This window comes from Prionailurus bengalensis, chromosome A3 (assembly GCF_016509475.1).
Source record: "Prionailurus bengalensis isolate Pbe53 chromosome A3, Fcat_Pben_1.1_paternal_pri, whole genome shotgun sequence".
NCBI lineage: Eukaryota > Metazoa > Chordata > Mammalia > Carnivora > Felidae > Prionailurus > Prionailurus bengalensis.
Window position 1 is genome coordinate 24,622,200 of NC_057354.1, and position 25,676 is coordinate 24,647,875.

Here is a 25,676-nt window from a genome sequence, read left to right on the forward strand (position 1 = left end):
CCAGGCCCTGTCCCATAGTGAAAAGCAGAGGAACGCTTCAGCTGTGGAAAATTCCCAGCTCCTGTGCCAAAAGATGGTGTCAGAAGAGGTTTTCAACTCTCCACCGAGGTCTGAGATGGCGCCGGAAATCCTGGGTGGACGGTTGTGGGCGAGTGTGAAGGCAAAGAAGGGGTGTTGCTGAGACCCCATTTGTGCCCTGATTAAGGCAAAGTGAGTCTTTGAGCCAAAATGCGCCCAACGCATGGTAAAGTCGGGGAGTGGGACTGGAGTCAGGTGTCTTTGGGGTCTTCAGAAAGACCCCCTTGGAAATATTCCAGGCAGGTTCTCAGATGGAGTGGTCAGGGCTGAGCTGGGAGTCTGCAGGTTTAGAACTCCAAGCTCAGCCCCACCCCCTGGGTTACCTTGGAGAAGCCACTTTACATCTCTGTTTTCTCATTTTCTCACCTTTATAAGGGGGGAGCCTTCTTTGCAGAGCCCTACGTTTGTCCTATTTTCTGTTCTTTAGCCTTTATTAGAAAACATTCGATGGAATAAATTTGAAGATCTAATTGGTTTTATTACACGAGTCATGAATGGGTCAACATCCCACATAAACAAGTAGAGGGAAGCTCTGCTGAGCTATACAAAGATTTTACATAGAGAGGGAATAAAAAGAGAGAGAGAAGAAAACAGTTTATTCGCAAGGAACGAATTGTTTAGGCCCTCCTAAGGGAAGAGGAAGGGGCCTATTAGTAAATTTCCCAGTATTCACTGGGAAATTCCATGTTGACCAGTAAAAGGTAACATACTTGGGGAAGGTGCTCAATTCAACACAGATAACCTAATTTCAATTTTTCATTCCACTGCAGCCTCTCTTAACTGGGGAAGGATTTGGTGCTCCTTTCAGGGGTGTCTGCATGTTAAGAGGATTGGATAGTGCCTTTACAGTGAGGAAACTGGGCAGACACCATCTTAATCAGAGGATCAAGGTTAACGTTACTAGTAATGTGATATAAACGTTTAGGTAAACACAGGCTTTGGAGTCAGTCCTTTCCAGTTTGCACTCTTGCCACCGAACAACCTCAAGTTAATCACTTTAAGCCTTCATTTTATTATCTGTAAAATAGAAATAATCATCCCTAAGAGTGGCCAGGAAGACTAAATGACAGTTGCATGTGGCATATCCAACAATGTTTGGGACATAGTAATAAATGATTGTTGTCCTGGGACTAAGTGAATGTAGGTATGGTATTGGTTGCCAGGATAGGGAAGACAAATAGAAGAGCAGGTCTTAATTAGAAATGACGAAAACGAACAGTATGGAGGTTTTCAGATCTGTAGGTATAACCACAAATTCTCAAGGTCCTGCCTGCCCTGTAGGGTGCCTTGAGGAAACCCTCTTGCCCACAGCAGCTTTGCTTAATGGGAATCTGTTAGTAAGGGACCAACATTGTCCTTCTGAGGTCTCCATTGAAGACCCTCCTCTCCTTGTCAACTCCTGACAAAGGAGCTTTACAAACACTGATAACTGAAATAGGCTGGGAGTGACAGCAATTTCTCTTCTAGAATTACACACTAGGAGACATTTCTTAAAAGTCCAGATAACAGCAGCCCATCAGCCACAGCTGAGTTTTGTTTGATGTTCTTTGTAGGGATTGGGGCCAGTAAGCCAAATGGTTAAGAACAATTAACTTCCCATGGAAGATTTCCTCATGCTGGGAGGGACAGGTCTCCCTTTTTCTTAGTCACACTGAAGCTAGATCTTTCTAGCTGCTTGTATGAAACAATGCACAGGATAGTGTCTACTTCTCAGGACCTGGAAGGGACCTGCAGTTTCTGTCCTCTAGTCCCTACCAGTTCAGAATTATTTAAAAAAAAAATCCTGGGACTCCTGTGTGGCTCAATTAGTCAAGCGTCTGACTCTTCATCTTGGCTCAGGTCATGATCTTATGGTTCATGAGTACAAGCCCTGCATCTGGCTCTGTACTGACAGCACACAGCCTGCTTGGGATTCTCTCTCTCCCTCTCTGCCCCTCTCCTGCTCTTTCAAAATAAACAAATATTTTTTAAACATATTAAAATGCCATTCCTCTTAGCCTCTCGCCACTGGTTCTATTTTAAATGAGAGCGTGATCACCTGGTTTCCTAATAAGAAAAGAGTCTACTGAATCTATTGAGCAGGATAACTCATTGAGGTCAGTCTTGATAACTAGCTGGTGGTTTTCTATTCAGCACTCATGCTTGGGTCCTGTCTTAGAGCACCTTAACTTGTTTTAGAAAAGGAGAGGTCTTCATCTTGGTTCTTCTTAACATAGGCAACAAATCCAATCTCACCTCAGTGGGTCTTTCCAGTTTTTTTCTACCTACTCCACAGTACGGACCAGCTACAACTTGCGCACTTACAAAGACAGAGAGGCAGAAATCTATACAACTCACACAGAAAGAAGGCTTTTTTTTTTGCTGCAGGTGAGGAAAACCTTCTTACTCAAGACTAACATAACAGTGTGCAAAGGACCAAAACAGTTTAATTATAAACACAGTCTTACATCTTTTAAGGAAATGCAAGTGAGGCAGCCCCCTGAAGGACCTTTATAAGAGCACTTGACTCCCTGTGATATTTGTAGAGTTACCTGAGTATTTGAAATTACAGTTCAAGAAAACAAAGGAACTCCAATACAGTAATATACAATCCAGTGCTGCCATTCTCTGTTTTTAGTAAATGAAAGCATAGCATATATACAGATCATTTTGTAAATAACTCTAAAAGAAAAACAAAAAATAAGGGGGCTGGAGATACCAACAATATTAAGTAGAAGTAATAAACCTAAAGAAGTTCAGATACAGTTACAGCCAAAACAAGGAGGGATATAGAAATAGAGAAGTCTAATTCCATGAGTCATCCCTGATAACATTTTAGATTATTAATCAGATGAATAAAAAGTGGCAGAGTGGGCTTGACTGAAATAGTTCATTTAGGATGCAATCTTTGTGAGCAAGTGAGTCATTTTTCACTTAAATTTCTGATGATTTGACATTGGTATGTCAATCTCTTGATGAAAAATTAGTACCTGAATTTTAAATAGAGTTATTGTAAGTCTTATGAAATTAGATTCTTCTGCACTCTGATTTAAGTTCATAAAAGAGCAGGAATTCATTATTATGAGCTGCTGGATCAGTTTTAAACCACTCTATCTGAAACAAGTGAGGTCCTTCCCTCCTGACCCAGGCTGTGAAATGCTGCCTTCCCCAATCTCCCAAAAGAGCAGAAGAATAAGGCAATTGCTCATTTTACTTTGTTTTTATTTCAACATAACATGCAGTAAAAAAAAAAAACAAAACAAAAAACCCTCCAAAAAACCAGGATTTATTAGCATTTACAATGCTTACAAAGAAAAAGGACTCTAAAAGCAATTTAGTTCAGATTTAAGAAATTGCTCTAATTGAACACTTACAATAAATCTATTTCCAAATGTTCAGTTTGGACCAAAATTTAAAATAGCATTTGGCAGGTAAATTATGTCTGCTGCTTATTTGTAGTATTTTTATATAACCTCTGATTCTTGGGATATCCAGCCCCCATTTTCCTAACACAGCAGGGAAGACATATACATGTGGCCACTTAAATTAAAGGAAGAAATGGAGTAAGGGAGATCCCAGGCTGCAAAAATATATACAAGCATTTACCTTTTCCAGAACTAAACGTTTCTTCCATAAAAATATTAAATAGCCAAGCCCTATAGAACTAGGGCCAGGGCTACTTCAAATATAACTATTCTGTATTTTAAAAATATAGGGCAGAAAGCCTTTTGGGTGATATTTATACATTTTCACACAATATTTCTAGGTCCCTAAATGAATCATCAAGCATTATGTAGAACAAAAACAAGTCTACTTTCTTACATTATTTAATTTAATCTTATAAATCTCTAGTAAATATTGTAGATAACTACATTTTAATGAGAATTCGCCTCAATAGTAAGTCTTTATAGAAGGCTTAATCTCTACAGCCATATATTACCAAAGTTCAGATTTATATAATGAATGGATAGTTGGCAGACATTCGCTCTGTAAGACAAAGCAATAGCATTTTCCCCCCTACCAACAAAAAGGCAGAGTCCCTACTTTGGAAACCAGGGCTTTTAGAGATCATACATTTCCTGGAGTATATGGAATAAAAAAACAAAGATAGGGTTGGGGAGAACCTAATTTCTCCCACCTTTACACTAACAATTTCTAGATGAGGCAACCCTTTTACTCACTTAGGTCTGCTTTATGATGGCAGTGTTTTAGAGTACAGATACACAAGTTTTAAAATGTTTTTGTTGCTTCCAGGATGTGAAAGGACAAATAGTTAGGGACAAAGAAAAACCATTTTCTTTCCATATGGACCAGGGGTTTGCTACTCTCTGCTTATTTTTGGCTCAGTACTACTTGTTCCTGCTATGCTACCAAAACCTACCAAAGCCCTGTTTCATGAATTATATGAGGCTGTCCTCAGGGTTCAGCTGTGTGTGACAGGCACTCAGCTGGCTGAGGCTTCATCCCACTGTCCATAAAGTCAAACCTCTGACAGCAGCCACCCTGACAAAGTCTAAGCTACGCCAATTTAAAAGAATTAACTACAGAGACATTCAAAGTGCATTTAATCAGATACTAATGGAGCAGTCTGAAATTAAATAGTCATGGGAAAAACAAGGAAAAACCTGTTAAAACTTTATGAGTGAAGAGGATATCCAACTCAGGACAATGTAAAGAATGGAAAAGATTACTCCAAGGTGTCAGAGAAATGATTAAATTTGAAGACTTTTAATTCACACACAGAATACATTTCTGTGATTACTAGAAATGTATTGCTATTAAATGTACTACTCCCATCTCTTTAGCCAGTAGCACAGCTCTCCCTCCCTATGTAAATGTAATGTAGAGGATGTTTCACTGACCTCCCTCTTTGGACTGGAAAGTACTCTAGTTACAACTTGAACTCCCTAGCAATAACTAATAAACTGAAGTTGTTGGATTATGATAAAATTATAGATGGAATTTATATATAATAACATACAAAAATTGCCAATGATGGCCTTTGATGAATTTAGCTACCACCGTGAAGGAAGCACAGTGTTAATATTTTTTGTAAAGTTTAGTATTTGCAAGGCAATTAAAACAATCAAACGTCCAAATGAAGAGAGTTATATGGACATTTGCAGGCTGGGACCAACTTCTCCCTGAATTCAAATTAACAAAACTACTTTGTAGAGAGATGCAAGAGTTTTGCATCACTTTCCAGGGGTAACAGCAAAATGATGCATGGATTCATGCTCTGGGAAGAAAAAACAGTCAGGCCAGGCTGAAATGAGAGGGAGAGCACAAGCCAGAAGTTTGTTCACATCCCCAGAAGCTGGGTTAAGTTTGTACTTTTAACCAATACCTCTTACCAAGAGACTTAATAGGAAGATCTTACATATTTCATTTACCAAGGGACTTCCCTGCATATCTGCAGAAGTCTCTAAAAGAAAAAATCTACTCCCAAGCGAGACTTTTGACACATGTATACAAAACTGTTGTTAAGGTAACAATCTAGTGGAATAAGACAAGGCAGATTTCATTGCTGTTAAATCTCATGTTAAGTAAGGTTCGACTAGTCATTTGCAATCTGATTTCTGGAAACATGGAGTAGAAATCCAGAATCACTGGGAGATAAATCTCAATGATAACATTAACTTACTTATACTCAAATAACTCTCTAAACAGTCACAGCCCAATTTTACAACAAGATGTGCAACAAGCAGAGAAGGAAAAGGACAAACATTGTAAATAAGTTCTTGTCCTTTGGTGGCACAAGTTCTCGGAAGTTACTCTTGTCCAAATCCTTCTGTTTCTTCAATGGCAAATAACAGCTTTTCCTTCAGTTGCTCATAGCTCTTGTAGGGTGGCAGGTCCAGGCGGTTAAAACTAAAAGTAAGAATTGTTAGCTTGAGAAAAGGAAATATATAAAGAATCATATGACCAGTGTAGCATATAACACCACTGGTTTTAAAGTAAGGCAAAACTGGGTTCAAATCCCAGCTCTGTCATTGGGCTTTGAACAAGTGCTTTTACCTTTCTGAATTTTGGATTCTTCTTTGGTAACTTGGGAATAACAATATTTACTTTTCAGGGTAGAGGGACAGAGTAACAAGTATACGTACAACACATGGCCAAATACTTCAGGGTCTGTGCTGACAGCTCAGAGCCTGGAGCCTGCTTCGGATTCTGTCTCTCTCTCTCTCTCTGCCCCTCCCCTGCTCAAGCCCTGTTTCTCTCTCAAAAATAAACAAACAAACAAAATTCAGGGGTGGGAAATGGGACTGACTGCAAGTGGGCATAAGGGATCATTTTGGAGTGACAGAAATAACTTAAAACTGGTTAACTGTTACTACTCTGTAAATCTAAATATCACTGAGTTTAAATGAATAACCTTATAATCTTTAGTAGTTTTATGGTATATAAATTATACCTTGATAAAGCTATTAAAAATAACTCAACACAATGGGGAAAAATATTTCATTTCCAATTTCCAAGAGGCTTTAATACCTACAAGGTAACTGGGAAAAGGCTATTTTTTCAACTCTTTCTGATTTTACTTACCAGGTATGACTTCTGGGTAACCAGTTTTCTTTCCCAACTTTTTCAATGCAGAATTTCTGTGGTCCATTGCTCCCTAAAACAGTGAAATCAACAGTCTGATACTCAAGTGGTTCAAATTGTGACCTTCTCTGTTCAGCAGCATCAGCATCACCAGGGAAGTTATTAGAACCACAAATCCATAGGCCCCACCCAAAGCCTACTAAATGGAATCAGAAACTTTGGGATAAGGCTCAGCAGTGTGTGTCTGAACAAGCTTCCAGATGATTCTGATGAGTGCTAATGTTTGAGAACCAATTTGTCAATGTATGCCCAAGAGAAGAAAATGCAGTTTTTTTTTTTTAAAGAAATTGCAATTTTATCTAGCTTTCTTTTGCCAGAATAATAGAATTCTATAAATAATAACAGAACACCTTAAAAGCTCAATTTTAGCTTTAAACACAACAGGGAAACTACAATCCACTGTCTTACACAATAAAACTTGGTTTAAACATTAAATTGTTAAAACTTTATAAAATGTAAACAACCTAGTTAATTCAGTATTAACAATGCTTGTGCTTATAGGTCCTATAGAACATACTCTTACAAACTTACACTCAGTTCTTGCCTCTCATTTATCTTTTGTTGTAGACAGAGTGAATGGGGACCTTATAAGCACTGGTTTTCTAAAAGATCACTACCAAGCCCTAGAAATAATCATTTGTAGTCACAATGATTAGTGGTGCTACTCGACTTCTTTAATTATTATAGGGTGCCAGGAAAAATAAATGTTCTATAATGTGTGAGACAGTCATACTCAATGAATTTTCTTATGACCCACTCAACTAAACCCAGTACATATATGAATTGGCAGTACTTTTGATTTATAGTATCAAAGTGTTTGCACAGTTATGCTAAAAGCCTAGTAAAGAAATGGTTATTGTGCAAAAGGCTAGTTAAAATTATTCAATAATTAACCTCAAAATTATGTTAATTTACTCTAAACATTCTCTCTTTTCGATATACTACAGCATTTCTAACCACAAAGATGGAATGTTTTAATAGTACTAATTAATACTTAACGGAAGAGTCCAGATTACATTCAATAGACACAGAGTCAAAAATTAAAACAGAGAAATAGGAAATGAAGGAATTTTAGTGAATTTCACTAATAAAGGCTATTTTACAAATTTGTCATATCATCCTGAAAGTTTCTAAAACTTTATGGAATGTTAAGACATCAAGTTGTATACATTATATACACTGAAATTATTTTGGGTTGCCTGTTGTTTTCAATCTTCTTCTAACACTGTCCCCAAACCAAACAAGTTCTATGTGGACTCTTGTATCTATGTTCCTATTTTCAACCCATTTCTACTTTCAAATAGTAAGATCTCTAAGGACTTTTTAATCAATCAGAGCCTTGGCCTGTGGTGGAACTTCATCACAGACACTACCTCATTTTTCTCCACTTTGATCATCTGTAATTTATTTTGGCAGGTCTATTATCCTTATTCCATTTAGATTATTTCCCTCTTTTTCTTATCATATTTATTTAATTATTTCTTGTTCTCTTTTTTCATATTCTAGTGTTTCTTATACAGAAAGGTTTCTCTGATCTTATCTTAAACCCAAGTCTTTTTAAGTAGGAACAAGTATTTACTAATTAGTGTCTTCTAACAGTTGTTCCCAAATACATATGTATCAAAATAAATATTATTTCATTATGAGTCACTTCTTAAAAATTTTAGTTGGTGCTTAAGTTTATGTATATTTTTTAGAGATTGTAGACACTTTTATTTCATACCTACCAATTTCATTCCAGAATATTAAAGAGGAGATTATAAATATTATAGAAATGGGATGTCAGATCTGTCAAGGGTTGAGAACTATCACATTAAATTATATACTTCACTCTTAACAACTTTCTCTTCCTACACTGACTGGAAGATTCAACCAGATGGCCTCTGGTTGAGAGCACAATCTCGTCTCTGCCTTCCACAGGTATCCTCCTATGTTGTTTTAAACAGCTCCACTTAACTCCAAATATTACTTCTAAGAGCAGACCTAGTTCTCATCTCTTTAATGATTAAATCTAGCTTACACTGAAACTGGTACCAATTTTCTCCTCATTTTGGTCATTACCTTACTTCCCCAACCACCAACATGGTTTTTCTTTTTCAATCTAGAGACCATTCTCAAAGGTGCCCCTCTCCAAAAACTTACTTAGTAATAATCCTTCTCTGAGACCTTGCTAGCACTGGATTAAAAACCTTCTTCCATATTGCTTCTGAGAAACCAAAATATTTATTTCTCCTCTTCACTCTCTGGACTCGCCTTTAAGTTTGCCTCTAGGCTATTTCTAGCTCATCCCTAAACACAGGTGTTTCTAAGCATCTCTGAATTCGATTTCTGCATAAACCAACTTATTCTAATAGCTTCAAGCATCACTGCTCCCATGACTCTACTTTCCTTCTCTACTCTTACCTCTAAACTCATATGAGCAACACCTGTTAAACTGCCCTTCTGCTCCCTGGTTTTCCACTTGGTTGTCTGGCAGTTGCTTTGAACTCAAGAGGTTCTAAGCCAATCATTATCCTCCCTCAATACCTCTAAACCATGTTCTTTACACTTCACAACTCTATTTCTTCATTTTTCAAAACATGGTTTTATCCTGGACATTCTTCCTTTATTAGCTCATCTTCTGTTCAAGTCCTTTTCTAACTTTGGAACCTCTCTAGCATTTATCCCTTCTTTTCCATCTCTATTTCCATCTCCTAAGATCAGGTTCTCACCATTGCTCCAATATTTTCTTCCTATGCATGGTATACCTTGCTATCAAATTTTCATAATATGCAGCTTCAGCAAGTTTTCTGCTCTTCAAAAAGTTTCATAGCTTTCAATACCCTCAGAATAATGTCCAAATTCTTCTGGTCTAGCTTTTAAAGTAACTGTATCCAACACTGCCTACTTAGTTCTTCAATTCTGACTCTCTGCTTCAGCTGAAGCAGGCTTAGGGATCACAACTTCTTTTCTCCTATGGTACGTGGCATTATGCTGGTGTTAAAGATTTGAATTTACTTAAGTTATTATCAGTCACAAAAGTATTTCCATGGTCATTCATTTCCAAACAACATACATTTTGATCAGTAACTACTATGTGACAAGCACTATGCAAGACACCAGAAATAAAAAGATAGAGCTCTGTATCTCATGGAGCTCCAGGTGTAATAGAGAAGAATGTTAAACACATCATTAAAATATAGTATAGTACAACCAACAGTGCCTGGCTCATAGGAGACACTAAAATGTTTGCCAAATGATTGAATGACCAAACAGATTTACATATAGAAGATCAGTAAGATCACTATTCTATGAAGTTAAAATGTGGGATCTAGTCTTAAGATAAAAAACTTCTAGAGGTAAGGATTACAAAGTGATTTAAAAGTTTACACAAATCCAGGTTAACTATGACTAGTTAGGAAAAGGGCTGTTCTTTTCTTTGTTATTCCTGAGCTATCCACACTGATTTGAATGTAACAGCAGCGTGATAAACAATTTTCTGTATAGGAAAAGTGATCCTGTCTCACATACCCATGAGGTCAGCAAATCCTCCAACTGGCAATCGACAAGTTCCAGTAACAAACTGCAGAAGTCTCATTCTCTTCTCATTATCAATTTCTTTAACAAACTGTTTTAAAAAAAAACACATGTAAAGAGATATATAGGTCTTATGTTACATTTAGCATACACAAGAATGAAAAACAATCATTTCAAATGAACTCCCAGTGTTAGATGCACTAGATAATGACAATATCCACTACCGTGTCCATGTTTGTCAAAGCCCTATCAACTTTCCCCTATATAAATCTTAGGACCACATCCTTTTAAGGAGATAGAAAAAAGAAAGGTGCCCTGGGTCTAAGAGTTCCCTACTCATGAAGTCTCAAGATTAGCTCTTCCAGAGCAGCCCGTTCTTTTTCCCCACAGATCTGTCCTATAGGATATTCATGTGGTTACATAGGACAGAGAGCCTGAGTCAGTATGAGCTTTTTGGTTTTATGAACAAATGAAATCAAGTTCATAGAATTCTGACCCAGATATTTCCCAATAACCTCTCTCTCTCAATGTTCTCTAGGTTTTGGTGCAGTATACACTGCCACAATCAGGTGCCTTTCAACTCCTACAACTCTGACTCAAAACATTAGGTTTCTGGAGGATGCTTTCTAGCGTGTAGCACAAGTATTTTGGTCCAGCCAAATTATTTTTTTTGTAGATATTTTTTTTTGTCAAATATTTTAAAATTCTAATCCTATTTGCTATAGAAGTTTGGTTCATTTGAGTTTCTTAGGAATTTCTTTACATAAGTAAGAGACATTTAAAAAAATTTTTTTTTTTTAGCGTTTATTTATTTTTAAGACAATGTGAGAGACAGAGTGCAAGTGGCGGAAGGGCAGACAGAGGGAGACACAGAATCTGAAGCAGGCTCCAGGCTCTGAGCTGTCAGCACAGAGCCCAACGCAGGGCTTGAACTCACAAACCGTTAGATCATGACCTGAGCCGAAGTCGGATGCTTAACTGACTGAGCCACCCAGGTGCCCCTGAGGAATTTTTTTTAATGTGGTAAAGTATATATAACACAAAATTTATCATTTTAAGCAAGAATTCAATGGCATTAAGTATGTTCACACTGTTGTGTAACCACTCCCACAGTTTCTAGAACTTTATCATCCTAAACAAAAACTGTTACCTCCTCATTCTGGCCACCCCCAACAGCCTCTGTTAACCTCTATTCTACTTTCTATCTCTATGAATTTGCCTATTTTAGATACCTCATATAAATGGAATCTTGGAATCATACAATATTTGTCCTTTTGTGATTGGCTTATTTCACTCAGCATTATATCCTTAAGGTTCATTCTGTTGTAACCTGCCAGAATTTCCTTTAAGATGGATAACATTCCATTGTATATGTATATCACATTTTGTTTATCCATTCATCTGTTGATGGACACTTAAGTTGCTTTCACCTTTTGGCCATTGTGAATAATGCTGTTGTGACCATAGGTATATAAGTATTTGAGTCCTTGCTTTCACTTCTTTGGGTATACCTAGGAGAACTGCCAGTCATGTTAATTTCTATGTTTAACTTTTCAAAGAGCCATTAAAATGTTTTCCAAAGTGGAGCACCATTTTACATTCCCATCAGCAATATATAAGAGTTCCAATTTCTCAACATCCTCAACAAGGATGATTATTTTCTATTTTCTGATGATAGCCATGCTAGTAATAGATATGAAATGGTACTTCATTATGCTTTTGACTTGCACTTCCCTAATGATTAGTGATTTGAGCATCTTCTCATGTCCTTATAGCAGACATTTTTTGAAGACACCATTACGATTCCAAACCAGTTCACCCTCTTAAGTTTTGCCTTCTGAGTTATAGAATTCTTAGTGAGGTATGAATGATGAAAATCATACTTTAGGCTGTTCTAGAACATTCCAAAAGCATTTAGATCAAATGCAAGAGAACCATCATATAGAGAGGTCTTATACTCTGGGCAAAGGTGCAAAGTGTGTGTTGCTTACTCAGAAATAGTCTTTTAAAAATGCTGTTGTAATCTTTTTTTTTTTTTTTAATTTTAATTCCAGTATAATCAACATACAGTGTTATATTGGTTTCAGGTGTACAATATGTGATTCAATTCTATACATTACTCAGTACTCATCACGATAAGTGTATTCTTAAACCCCTTCCCTTCTTTCACTCATATCCCATCCATCTCCCCTCTGGTACCCATGAGTTTGTTTTCTCTAGTTAAGAGTCTGTTTTTGGGGTTATCTTTTTCTTTGTCCATTTGTTTCTTAAATTCCATGAGTGAAATTATATGGTATTTGTCTTTCTCAGAACGACTTATTTCACTTAGTATTACATCCTCTAGATCCATCCATGTTGTTGCAAACGGCAAGATTTCATTTTTTTAAGATTTTATTCTTTTCATGGCCGAGTAATATTCCATATATATGCACACACATATACACACACAAATTTTTTCTTTACCATTCATCTATCAGTGGACACTTGGGCTACTTCCATAATTTGGCTATTATGTAATATATTCATTTACTATAATGCATAGGATGGAATGAGGGCCTGAATACAGTAGGACATTTTGTTTTGTGACTTTTTCCATACATGGTAAGCAATTTCTAAAAAATTATAATGTGTCTGCCAACAGAAATAAACTGAGACAAACCTGCCAAAACCACATGATTTGTTTGCTTGTCCTAGTGTAATGACGGTAGATGGCATGTCTTTGCCAGTCATTCAAATCAATCTCTTGCATTCCACATAAAAGGACCTTTGGAGATTAAAAAAAAAAAAAGATTTCTTTAGGTAACTGTACAACCTATATAAAAATTCTTGATATATAGAAGAAAAGACTACTATTCAGCAACTCTCAAAAAATTAATCAGGAGGCTTTAGCTTATAACCTGTGCGTCAGGAATGGTGTCCACATTGCTTATGAAGGTTAAGTTTCCACAGATGGTGTTATATATACACATACTCAGGCAAATTAGTCACTCACTGTAGAGAGGTTTTGATAGCAATACTTTTCTTGGGGGTAACATTTTCATATACTTGGATAAATTATGGACTTTTTTAACCACCAGCGAGCTTCAAAACATCCTGCCAGCATAAAAAATACTACTTCTAACACAAAGATGAGAAAGTGAGCTGAAAGCAGACACCTGAAGGCATTATTTACCAGCATGCTGCAGAGGAAATAAGAAAAACTCATTACCTCTAATTCCTTTGCATCAAAGTATTGCAAATACTGCTGGGGAAGAATTTCATTAAAGCCCTCAAAGAAAGCTTGTGTCTGTTCTTCAACACCTCGAGACAACCTCCATTCAGCTACCATTCTGGTAAATAAATATTAAAAGAGCTATCAGGAAGTTTAGATTTTACCTTTGAATTCCGAGTGTAAAAATAGTTTTTATAAACTTTATTATGAAAAATTTCAAATATTTATAAAAGTAGGATATAATGAATCCTATATCCCAGCTTCAACACACCACCAATATTATTTCATTATGCCCCTACCCATACCCTAGGTATCATATACTTTCATTTTAAACACAAATAATTCAGCATGTATCTCTATAAGTCTCTTTTTGAAAATAACTACAATTCTATTATCACACAAAAAAGTGAATAGTAATTCTTTTATAGCCAAGTATTCGGTGCTCAAATTCTGATTGACTCAGTTTTTTTTTTTTAATTTTTTTTTTTCAACATTTATTTATTTTTGGGACAGAGAGAGACAGAGCATGAACGGGGGAGGGGCAGAGAGAGAGGGAGACACAGAATCGGAAGCAGGCTCCAGGCTCCGAGCCATCAGCCCAGAGCCTGACGCGGGGCTCGAACTCACGGACCGCGAGATCGTGACCTGGCTGAAGTTGGATGCTTAACCGACTGCGCCACCCAGGCGCCCCTCAGTTTTTTTTTTTTAACATACTGCTTCAATCAAAATCTAAAAAGGGTTCATACATTGCAAACATCTCTTAAGCTTCTTTTAGAGGTTTTCCCTTTGCAATTTTTTTCAATGAAAATACTTTTTAATGAAAATTCTCTAGTAGATACTCTAGATTTCAACTTATTTAAAAAAATTTTTTTTTAACATTTATTTTTGAGAGAGAGAGAGAGAGGGAGGGAGAGGGAGGGAGGGAGAGGGAGAGAGAGAGAGAATGCAAGCAAGGGAGGGGAAGAGAGAGAGGGAGACAGATTCTGAAGCAGGCTCCAGGCCCTGAGCTGTCAGCAGAGCCTGACACGGCGCTTGAGCCCATGAACCAGGAGATCATGACCTGAGCCAAAGTTGGATGCTTAACCAACTGAGCCACCCAGGTGCCCCCTTTTTAAACAATTTTAATGAGCAAACAAATATGGGTATTTTAGACATTTGATCACTTGATGATAACTTATGATAACTAAAGTCCTAAAGTTTACTGTGAAGCCTCTGAAATTTTGGGAAATGGCAGTATAGGCTGTAGTGGATTAATGTGCCTGGTGATTATAATGATAAACTCTGGGCATATTATAATAGAACAACTATTTGAAGGCATCAGAGAGAAATCAAAGGCAGGCAAAAATTGCTGGGGATTAGATTCTTGAAGGATTTGCATTATGAATAGGCTTTTCTCCTGAGGGCACTTCCCAGTTTACATGGAGCGCAAGAGAATGAAGCTCAAATAAAAGGCAACAGTCTTATTGGGCTGAGGAAACCTGAGGATGGGAGCTTCAAGCTGTCAACAGTTATGTAAAAATCCCAGAAAGAAAGAACACAAAGAGAAGGCACTCCCATCCAAATCTGCACAGGAATTTACTTCAAATCCTTAGCTGATTGTTAAATACATGTGTGTAGCATGATGAGACTCCAAGGAACCCTGTGCAAAGCAAAAACCGAAAAGCCAAAGACCCAAGCAGAAATTTCAGCAGTTACCTAGTACCAGAGAGATAGAATGTTAGAGTTTACATCTCACAAAGTTACATGGTAAACACTTTAGGCTTTTCCTTGTAAGAAGTAAGGACCATGTTTTAGGAATAAAGGGAAAATGGAAATAGACCAGCTCTAGCAAGCTTCCAAAGGATCAATGTGATCTGTCCTTCATTTAACTGCCTGTCAAAACAAAGTCAATATTCTTCAGAGGAAGAAAAAAGAATCCAGAGTCTACCATGTATCATCCACAATTAAAAAAAAAAAAATCCTGCAAAGAAGCAGGAAAATGTGACTCATAATAAAAGAAAAAAGTTTATAGAATTAGGCCCACAGACAGCCTAATGCTGAAGTTAGCAGAGACTTTTTTCTTTTTGTTTTTTGAGAGATGAGCAAGGGAGAGGCAGAGGGAGAGAGAGAGAATGCCAAGCAGGCTCCATGCTCACTGGGGAGCCTGATGCAGGGATCTATCCGATGACCATGGGATGATGATGGCCTGAGTCAAAATCAAGAATCGGACGCTCAACCAACTGAGCCATCCAGGTGCCCCACCAGAGACTTTTTAAAAGGCTATTAAAATGTATCAAAAATTTATAGGATAAGATGGACAAAATGGGTAAAGAGATGGGGATTCTCATCACAGAAACTCTTAAAAGAACCAAACGAAAATTACAAAATATCTGAGTATCTGTAACGAAAATTTTATTGAATGGACTTACGAGCAGTGAATTCAAAAGTAGGTCAATCAAAATGGTGCAAACTAAAAGGGCAGAAAAAAAGATAAAAAATATATAGAGTATCTGAGAACCATGGGATGGTATCAAAGATTAAACATGCATCTAAGTGAAGTCTGAAGTATGTAGAGAAGGAATGAAGCAAAAGGAACATCCATAAAGATCCAGTCCCTGAATTTTCCAAAATGGCTGAAATGGCATCAATCACAGATACAGGAAGCTCAGCAAATGCCAAGTAGGATAAATATAAAAGCAATCATAATTAGGTACAGCAGAGTCAAATGCAAAAAAGCAAAATTAAAGAGAAATGCTTTGAAAAACCACAGAAAACATTCAGAAAAAAACATTAAAAAAAACCCCAATGGCTCACATATCAAAAATAACAGAAATAACAGAATGACATTATTGAAAGAAAGTGCTAAAAATGAGGGAAAAAAACCCCTATAAACTTAGAATTCTAAATCCGATGAAAATATCTTTTAAAACTGAAGGTGGTATAAAGATGCCTTCAGATAAAAGCTGAAAGAATTTATTGCCAGCAATTGCACAGAGAAAAATTATACAGGAAGTTTTTAAAACTGATCCCAGATGGAAAAATAGATCTGTGGGAAGAAATGATAATGTGAGTAATGTAAAAGACTACTTTTTCTTAATTTCTTAAAAAATCTAGTAATTGGGGGTACCTGGGTAGCTCAGTTGGTTAAACTGAGATTTCATCTCAGGTCATGATCTTGCAGTTTGTAGGATCAAGCCCCACATTGGGCTCTACGCTGACAATGAACAGAGCCTGCTTGGGATTCTCTCTCTCCTTCTTTCTCTGTGCCCCTCCCCTGCTCATACTCTCTCAAAATAAATAAATAACATTAAAAAAAATCTAGTAATTGTGCAATGATGTAGGTGGAACTAAGGGAGTATATAATGCTAAGTGAAATAAGTCAGAGAAAGACAAATACCTACACATGATTTCACTCATATGTGGACTTAAAAAAAAAAACAAAAACAAAACCATGGAGGGAGAAAAAGAGAGGCAAACCAAGAAATAGACTCTTAACTACAGAGAACAAATTGATGGTTACCAGAGGGGAGCTGGGTGTGGGAATGGGAGAAACAAGTGATGGATATTAAGGAGTACACTTGTGAGAAACACTGGGTGTTGTATGGAAGTGGTGAATCACTAAACTGTACACTTGAAACTAATATTACATTGTATGTTAACTAACTGGAATTTAAATAAAAACCAAAAAAAATCGAGTAATTGCTTAAAGCAAGAGGTAATAAAGTATTATGTGGTTTGTAAGGTAAGAAATATGACAACAATTGCACTAACGGCTAGAGATAACTAAAATTACACTATTATAAGCCTTTTACATTGTACAAGTAGTAATATAATATCAATCATAAGTTATATAGTCTTAAGTGAGAAATTCAGGATATAGATGATAATCAGAGCAGTCACTAAAAAAATTAAAGAGGGATAGCTTAAAAAAAAAAATCCAACAGAACAGACTATAAAACCTAAAATTTACTCTATTAAAGGCAGGAAAGGAGGAACAAAGGAAATTAGGATAAATAAGAAACATATAGCAAGGTGACAGACTTAAGTCCAACCATATCAGTAATCATATTAAATGTAAATACACTAAACACTGCATTTAAAAAGCAAAGATTATCAGACTGGATAACAATAGTTAAGACGCAAGAATATGCTGCTTGTAAGAAATACTTTATTTTTTTTAAAGTTTATTATTTATTTTGATAGAAAGCATGAGTGGGGGAGGGACAGAGAGAGAAGGAAAGAGAGAGAGAATCTCAAGCAGGCTCCACATGGTCAGCGCAGAGCCTGATGCGGTGCTCGAACTCAAACTGTGAGACCATGACCTGAGCTGAAGCTGGATTCTTAACTGACTGAGCTACCCAGGCATCCCGAGAAACACACTTTAAATACAGACACAGACAGGACTGAGAAGTAAAGGAGAGAGGAAGATCTATTATGCAAATACTAATCACAGAAGGCTGGAGTGAATATGTTAATATTTAAAAAGTAGAAAACCAAGCAAGAGACAGAAGCTGGCACTCAAGAAGCAGCAGATATGTGAAAACTAATCCTGATGTGACAGAACTGGTGTTGAGAATATGTGAATAAACTAATGACCCTTGAGACTAAAGTATGAATGAATGCAAAGCATAAGAGGATACATAATAAATTATTTTACTTATAAATTTTATCTGATCTTACAATATACCCCACAAACATATCTGCATATAAACTGGAGATTATTTTCAATGACTTGGTGTTAGATAGCATAGTGGTTATAGAACCGGTATTTAAAAGAGATCTAACACTATTTCTACCCTTAAAACTCCCACTTTTGGAGAAAAAGTAAAAGTTCTATATGACCAAAATTTTTTTCTATCACTTTATAAATATTAAAAATTGTGGCTAAACTGAAAATATACCAAGAAAGAGGGTATAAAACCTATCAGTATCCATTAGATTAATTCTGTATAAAGTTCAGTTTGAGTTAACCTGCAGGATAGTCTCTCTGCTGCCTCCATAAGAATCTGTTCTCTCATTATTTTGCTGCTAGACTTGTTAAAAGAGAAATTTAGACTGATTGTCTACTGAATTTGGTCCTTAATTTCTTGTAATCTGGCTTCTGTATCTACCACGTGGATGTAGTTCTAACTGTTGTCTTAAGGGTTATTAAATTTATTAGCCTCCACATCTTTTAAAGATTCCTTATTTTCCTTGGCCTCTGAAATGCAGGATATGGCAGAATGGGATATCAACTCTGAGCTGCCTGACAGCACCACCACACGTCATGCTTCCCTTTTTACTATTTGTGACTTGTGCTTTCCAGCCTTCATATCTCTGTTCTTAACTTGTTCTCATTTCTGCACAACTCAATCTTCCCCAACCTTCAAGGTTCCCCAACCTCCATGGTTACAACCAGATGAAATGATGTCTCCCTCCTTTGACTTGAATAAGCACTTTTCTTATTCCTCTCTCAACATACTCGTAAGGTAGAAAGTGATCAATCATGTCCTTAATTATATATGATCAGTTCTCTTAATGATTAGTGAAAAGGCCAACAATATTTTTTGAAATACTGTCCACTAGTACCACTAGGCAATTATCAATGTGCTGTAGCCCAACAGAAAGGCTACATTATATCAAAAGGAACATTCTCTCTCACCTGATATATTCCTCTTTATTTTCTTCTGTCACAAGAATATTGCCACCATTAGGTTTCAAATCATGACTCTTGATTTCACCTAAAATTTCTTTATCGACAGAGAAGTACATTTCCAAACCACATTCCTCAATATTGTTTTCTCTGCACAAATGAAATTAACATTATTTGTTATACAAATTCAATCATATAAAAAGTAGTTAAGTAAAGGATTGTGTTCTTCAATAATCACTATAAAACTATACCATCAAAATAATAAGAAAACTGGAAAGATTATGCTCTAAATCATCACATTTTTGCCTAAGATCTTGGGTACATTCTGCAAAATTTATCATATTGAATAATGAGACAAGTCTAATACAGATTATTTAAATTCAATAAACCAATTACAAGCTTTCAGTTGAGGTAAGTTATCAGCACCATAATGAAAGCATATAGACTCTATTTTGATAAATTAAATGGAAACAAACTTACTTAACCCAGATGAGAGAATTGTAAAATTCTGGATCAATAGATTCTAAATCCTTGAGTCCAACTGGTTTGTTCAATATACGCTTATAGAATGGCAAAGAAAAACCTGTGTCTATGAATTTCCCATGGAACAAAGCCTATATAAGAAGAAAATATACCATTTATGATAATTTTATAATAGAACGTTAGATTAATTCTTCACTTAAAGCTCCCTTGTCATCTATTAGGGCACATTTTTGGGAAAAGGGCAAATGTAACAAACTAATCTTAAAAAATGTCTTAGTGATGAGAAAATTCCAAATGAGAGAGTTAAAGAAATAATGCTTTAGTATTGTTGAATTAGCAAAGTAAACACAGTTCTCTATCTGTACTTACCATGGCAATAAACCTGCCAATAAAACGAAAATATTTCAGGTGATCTGGATTGATGTAAGAAGCAGGATTAATCTGCAGGCAGTAGTTATCCTTTCCTGCATATTCAAACAGGCAATACATGGGGTTCAACACCTCGTGTGACAAAAGAAAGAACCACTCTCTGAAAACAAAAGAAAATTTAGGGTGAAAAAAACCATGCCAAGAAATCAAAGAGCAGAGCTACAAAGTTCTCAGGAATCTACATTCCTCAGCTGGTGACAGTTTCCTAATTCCTTGTTGATTTTTACTGCTTCATTTCAAACATCCATTTTAGAGAGAGGATATTTACACACTGCATATTATTATATTTCAAAGAATCTAAGACATCATCGACTTAAAAGACATCATTACTTGATGAACCACTAAAACTTTTTCTAATTATAATTGTATTACACAGCCCAATGTCAGAGACATTAAATATGAAAGTGTTAGTCTTAGAATCAATGAAATACTATATAGAGTCGTTTAAAATTCACTATTAACCCATGTCGTTGGAGCAGCTGGAAGAAGTCTAATAGTACTCCCACCTGTTCCTAAACCTCATGGTGTTCCTCAAGTGCCACAGCTCTCTAAATCTTAGATAAATATGGAAAAACTTCCAATTTCACAAAGACAATAAAACACTTAATTCAAGACACTCATTCGTTAGAAAAATGCTCTGAGAAGCTCTAATTCAAGTGTTGTGAAAATACCAACCAGTATTAACGTAAGATTATAGTGACTATGTAACTTGGATGGGCCTAATAGAACAGTAGGCAGAATCGATTTGGGACAATACAGGTGTGTCTGAGATTTCTTTTCCTGTAGGAAAGTTCATGGCCTCTGATGATAATGCTACTTCTACTTATTAACACTATTTGATTTTCTAATTAAGAATAAATGATTGCCCTCCTCCTGAAATAGCTTTAACTTGTATAAAATTAAATGTTTCTACTCATTTATTATTTCCCAGTGATTACTTCACACATTTTTAAATGTGAACTTTAATATATTCATAAATAAGAACTACTAAAATGTAGCCATCATTCAGTAAACATACAAAAACAGAGGGTCTGAACTAAGTCATTAATAAACACTATTTTTACTCTTCACAATCCTAGAAAAGTAGATATGACTATTCTCATTTTACAGATGAAGATACTTGCCCTAGGTTGTACTACTAAGTGCAGAAAAAGGATTCACATCCAGTTTTGACTCCAAGTCCTTGCTTTCCACACTGCCACTGCTATACAGATATTTAACCTGATGTGCTAGATTGTTATGGAATAAGCAAAGGAATTTCTTACTTGAGTCAATCTTCTAGGGTTTGATTAGAAGCTCCAATATTAAGAGAGCTGAATTTAAAAATTTTAACTATTTTACATAGCCCTCTGTATTCTTAAAACAAATATATTAATCTCAGTTGGGAATTGAAGGGCCATTATCTGTATCCGTAATCTGTGATGGGGAAAATAACCTGATTGCTACAGGACCTTGTATGCTCTGTGGAACAGACACGAAGTGCTAGACTGAACACTGGCTTCTGGTTTGATGATTCAAACCTTATATCCAGGTTCTAGAGCTTAGTTATATGCCTTAGGTGAGTCTCTAAACTTCATTATTACTTGTAAAATTCTATCTCACAGGGTTATCCTGAGGATTAAAATGAATGATGTGGGGGAAATCAACTTGCAGCACCTTAGAAAGTGCTGAATTAGCATTTGCTGAAATTCTATAGCTACAGCATAATAAAGGTACAATAATTTGCTACATTTCGTTTTCCTGAAATATAAGATTGAGAAAATACTTGCAAGCAAAGTGTAATGATACCTTTGGAAGAAAGGAACTAAGTTCTGAGTATTCATATTATCACTACCTTGCTACACCTCCATAATCTAAACCTTCTTCTCCTGGAAAAATCACCCACAAACGTCTTCGCAGATCTTGGGGATTGAAGCTCATTATCTACAAAACAATAAAGTAAAAGAATTGGTAAAAGCAGTTGTTGACACACCATTCCACCACTTCCAGGTTTGAAATGTTCTTCATTATAGGTAACTTAAATTCCCCACGACATAGAAGGATGTTTGTGATCTAGTCAATACCACATATACAGAAAATACATTAAAGTTTTATGTTTTATGTATTATACACCTCTATACTTTAATATACTTTATAGATACAGAGCGTGAACGCACAGGTAAGTGGGGGAGGGACAAAGAAAGAGGGAGACACAAAATCTGAAGCAGGCTCCAGGCTCTGAGTTGTCAGCACAGAGCCCGATGTGGGGCTCGAACCCACGGACTGCAAGATCATGACCTGGGCCAAAGTCAGATGCTTAACCGACTGAGCCACCCAGGCTCCCCTAAAAAATCTTACTTTTGACTTACAAAGTTGCTTCTGTCACTTGCTTAGAGCAGAGTAACCATGGGCATGGTCCTTTGTTAGGTCATTTGAGTGGGAAAAACCACTTGGTTTGGTTAAGTTTGGGTTTGTTTTATAGCTAAAAGGTACACATGCTAGCAACTGGCTAACCTGGAAATGAAAACCAGTGGCTGAAGAAAGAATATAGTTAACTTTGGAAATGGAAACTTATAAATACCTGGAAAAATACTCAAATTCTGTGTCTTACTATAGTGGTTAATAAGATCATCTTCATATTTGAAGGGCAGCACCATTACTGAACTATAATGAATAGATAGATCATTTGGGTTTTTTCTTTATAAAACTATGTAATTACTTGACTAAAATTGGGCCAACAGAACATTGTAAGTATTACTCTTAGAATAAAAGTAACCGGACCTGGACAAAAAGAGGATTTAATGTCTCTATTTTATGAAAGTAGAATGAACTCTTACATTTAAATATCCAGAGAGGCTCAGTAAGTAACCTGCTTATGCCAGCCAGGGCTCAGTTCCCACAAAACATATACATTAGTTACATGAATTCATATCCCACTAAAAAAAAAAAAAAAAAAAATCCCTGATGTAGCAAAAAAATTCAATGCTTATGACAAATATTCTACAAATAGTATATTCGCTATATAGCACTGCAAATGAAAGATATTAAAGGTTAAAACATTTCTTTTTATTGGTTTGTTTGTTTCTTGCTCCCTTGGGCTATTCCTTGTCCCTGTGGCTGCTCCCCCAAACCTATGGCTGTTACTGATTTCTCTTGTTATTCCCCCAAATCTGAGACTGTTCCCCTGGAAATTCTGGTTGTTCTTTTTGTCCTGTGTCTGATACCTGAAGACTTGCTATTCCCTGGAAAAACTACTTTTAAGTAGTAACCTTTAATAAATGACTAATATTAAAAAAATTTTTTAAATAAAAAAATTTTCCCCCATGAGCAAAAACACTACTGCAAAACAACTTTACCACTTAGAAAGAACATTTGATGCTAATTTTGCTATCAGATTTGTCTTTCTTCCAAAGCAATCAAATTTTTCTCAAATATTTGACATTTATTTGATGGATGTCAAATCTAGGGTGACAATTTTATTTTATTTTTAAGTGTTTATTTATTTTGAGAGACAGAGAGAGCATGAGCAGCGGAGGGGCAGATAGAGAGGGAGAGAGATCCTAAACAGGCTCCATGCTGCCAGTGCAGAGCTCTGTGTGGAGCCTGAACACATGTACCATGAGATCCTGACCTGAACCGAAATCAAAAGTTGGATGCTTAACCGACTGAGCCATTCAGGTGTTCCTATAGTGACAATTTTAAACAACTGTTTAGTACCACCTGGTCTGTCATTCTGCAATAGTCTTTAGGTTTCAAAAGTCAAAAAATTAAGGGACATTTAATCATTTAAAACATTTAAAGACGTTTTGCATCTTTTTAACACTACAATAGTAAGTTATGTTCCAAGAAACCAGCCCACCAGAGATTGACTACACAGTTGTTATGAATATGAAAATCAGAAGTAGGTAATGACTAGGGTGGGGAATGGCCTTGGAAACCTACATCAGATCAAGAGAATCATTCAAAATTCTCGAAATGCTCTTTGTCAAGCTCTGCTGCTAAAAAGTTATCTGCTCCCACTTAGGAGGATGCCAATTGGCTTTACCCTTCAATGTTAATTATTGAGGTTCCATTAGGAAATGTACATTACTGTTTCTGAAACCAAGTAGCCAGGTATCTCAGCCAATCTGTCAACCATCTCAGATAATCTCTTTTCCCTCTGCATTCATTTTGAAGCTGTAACTGCCACAATTATCACATGGGCTTGATAATAAAAAATTATGTCCAGGAGTGCCTGGGTGGCTCAGTCAGTTAAGCACTTGACTCTGGATTTCGGCTCAGGTCATGAACTCGTGGTCTGTGAGTTTGAGCCCTGTGTTGTGTTCTGTACTGACAGCATGGAGCCTGCTTGGAAATCTCTCTCTCCCTTTCTCTCTGCCCCTCCCCCACTTGTGCTCACTAGCTTGCTCTCTCTCCTCTCAAAATAAATAAATAAACATTAAAAAAAATCACATCCATATCTGGCTATAAAATTAGGACTAAGTAGATGTTTGTGTTTTAAGACAGTTTTTCATTGATCATTTTAATCTTCCTTACAACCAAATCACTTAACATTTATTTGCATTTGGTGTTAAGTTGCAAAATAAAGGTAAGAGTAAATTAACTTGGGTTCTGAGGGCAATAAAAAAATTTGTTGACTACTTCTGAAAAAATACTTTTTATTTTGGTATTGTAACCAAAGGCCAATTTCTTTCCTACATAAAAAATGATTTTTAACTATGAATAACAAATGCGTATTGTAAAAATATACAAAACAGATGAACATAAGGAAGGGAAGCAAAAATAATATAAAAACGGGGAAGGGGACAAAAACATAAGAAACTCTTAAATATGGAGAACAAACAGAGGGTTACTAGAGGGTTTGTAGGAGGGAGGAGGGGCTAAATGGGTAAGGGGAATTAAGGAATCTACTCCTGAAATCATTGTTGCACTATATGCTAACTAATTTGGATATAAATTAAAAAAATTAAAATTAAAAAAACAAAAAAACAAAGTCTTCTCCCCTCTTCCTTTCTACCCATCCAATAATGTTCATATGGATATTTCCAGACTTTTTGTCTACCAAAAGCCTATTTTCTTACTCAAATATCTATTTCAAACCAAACACATAGCTTAAAGACCTGAAACTCATTGCTTGAAATTACTCTGACATTTCGGGGGCGCCTGGGTGGCTCAGTGGTTAAGCATTGAACTTTGACTCAGGTCATGATCTCATGGTTCATGAGTTCAAACCCCACCTGGGCTCTGTGCTGACAGCTCAGAGCCTGGAGCCTGCTTCGGATTCTATGTCTCCTTCTCTCTCTGCCCCTCCCCTGCTCTCTCTCTCTCAAAAATAAATAAACATTAAATTTTGGGGTGCCTGGGTGGCTCAGTCGGTTGAGCGTCCGACTTCAGCTCAGGTCATGATCTCACAGTTTGTGGGTTCGAGCCCCGTGTCAGGCTCTGTGCTGACTGCTTGCTCAGAGCCTGGAGCCTGCTTTAGATTCTGTGTCTCCTTCTCTCTCTGCCCCTCCCCTGCTCACGCTTTGTCTCACTCTGTCTCTCAAAAATAAATAAATGTTATGGGGCGCCTGGGTGGCTCAGTCGGTTGAGCGTCCGACTTCAGCTCAGGTCACGATCTCGCGGTCCGTGAGTTCGAGCCCCGCATCAGGCTCTGGGCTGATGGCTCAGAGCCTGGAGCCTGTTTCCGATTCTGTGTCTCTCTCTTTCTCTCTGCCCCTCCCCCGTTCATGCTCTGTCTCTCTCTGTCTCAAAAATAAATAAATGTTAAAAAAAAAAATTAAA

General features: G+C 36.5%; 1 protein-coding gene across 3 annotated transcripts in view; it reads right to left on the reverse strand.

The window, feature by feature from the left end:
• Positions 1-2,484: 2,484 nt before the first annotated feature.
• Positions 2,485-25,676, reverse strand: part of ITCH (itchy E3 ubiquitin protein ligase) — a 149,423-nt gene continuing 126,231 nt past the window's right edge. For all 3 annotated transcript variants that reach the window (XM_043604720.1, XM_043604721.1, XM_043604722.1), the window contains 9 exons: positions 21,748-21,836; positions 19,854-20,013; positions 19,482-19,615; positions 19,011-19,151; positions 13,388-13,508; positions 12,839-12,943; positions 10,174-10,270; positions 6,604-6,676; positions 2,485-5,928 (listed from right to left, as the gene is read on the reverse strand). In XM_043604720.1, coding sequence (XP_043460655.1) covers positions 5,829-5,928; positions 6,604-6,676; positions 10,174-10,270; positions 12,839-12,943; positions 13,388-13,508; positions 19,011-19,151; positions 19,482-19,615; positions 19,854-20,013; positions 21,748-21,836 — 1,020 coding nt within the window. In that variant the 3' untranslated portion in view covers positions 2,485-5,828. The remainder of the gene's footprint in view (positions 5,929-6,603; positions 6,677-10,173; positions 10,271-12,838; positions 12,944-13,387; positions 13,509-19,010; positions 19,152-19,481; positions 19,616-19,853; positions 20,014-21,747; positions 21,837-25,676) is intronic.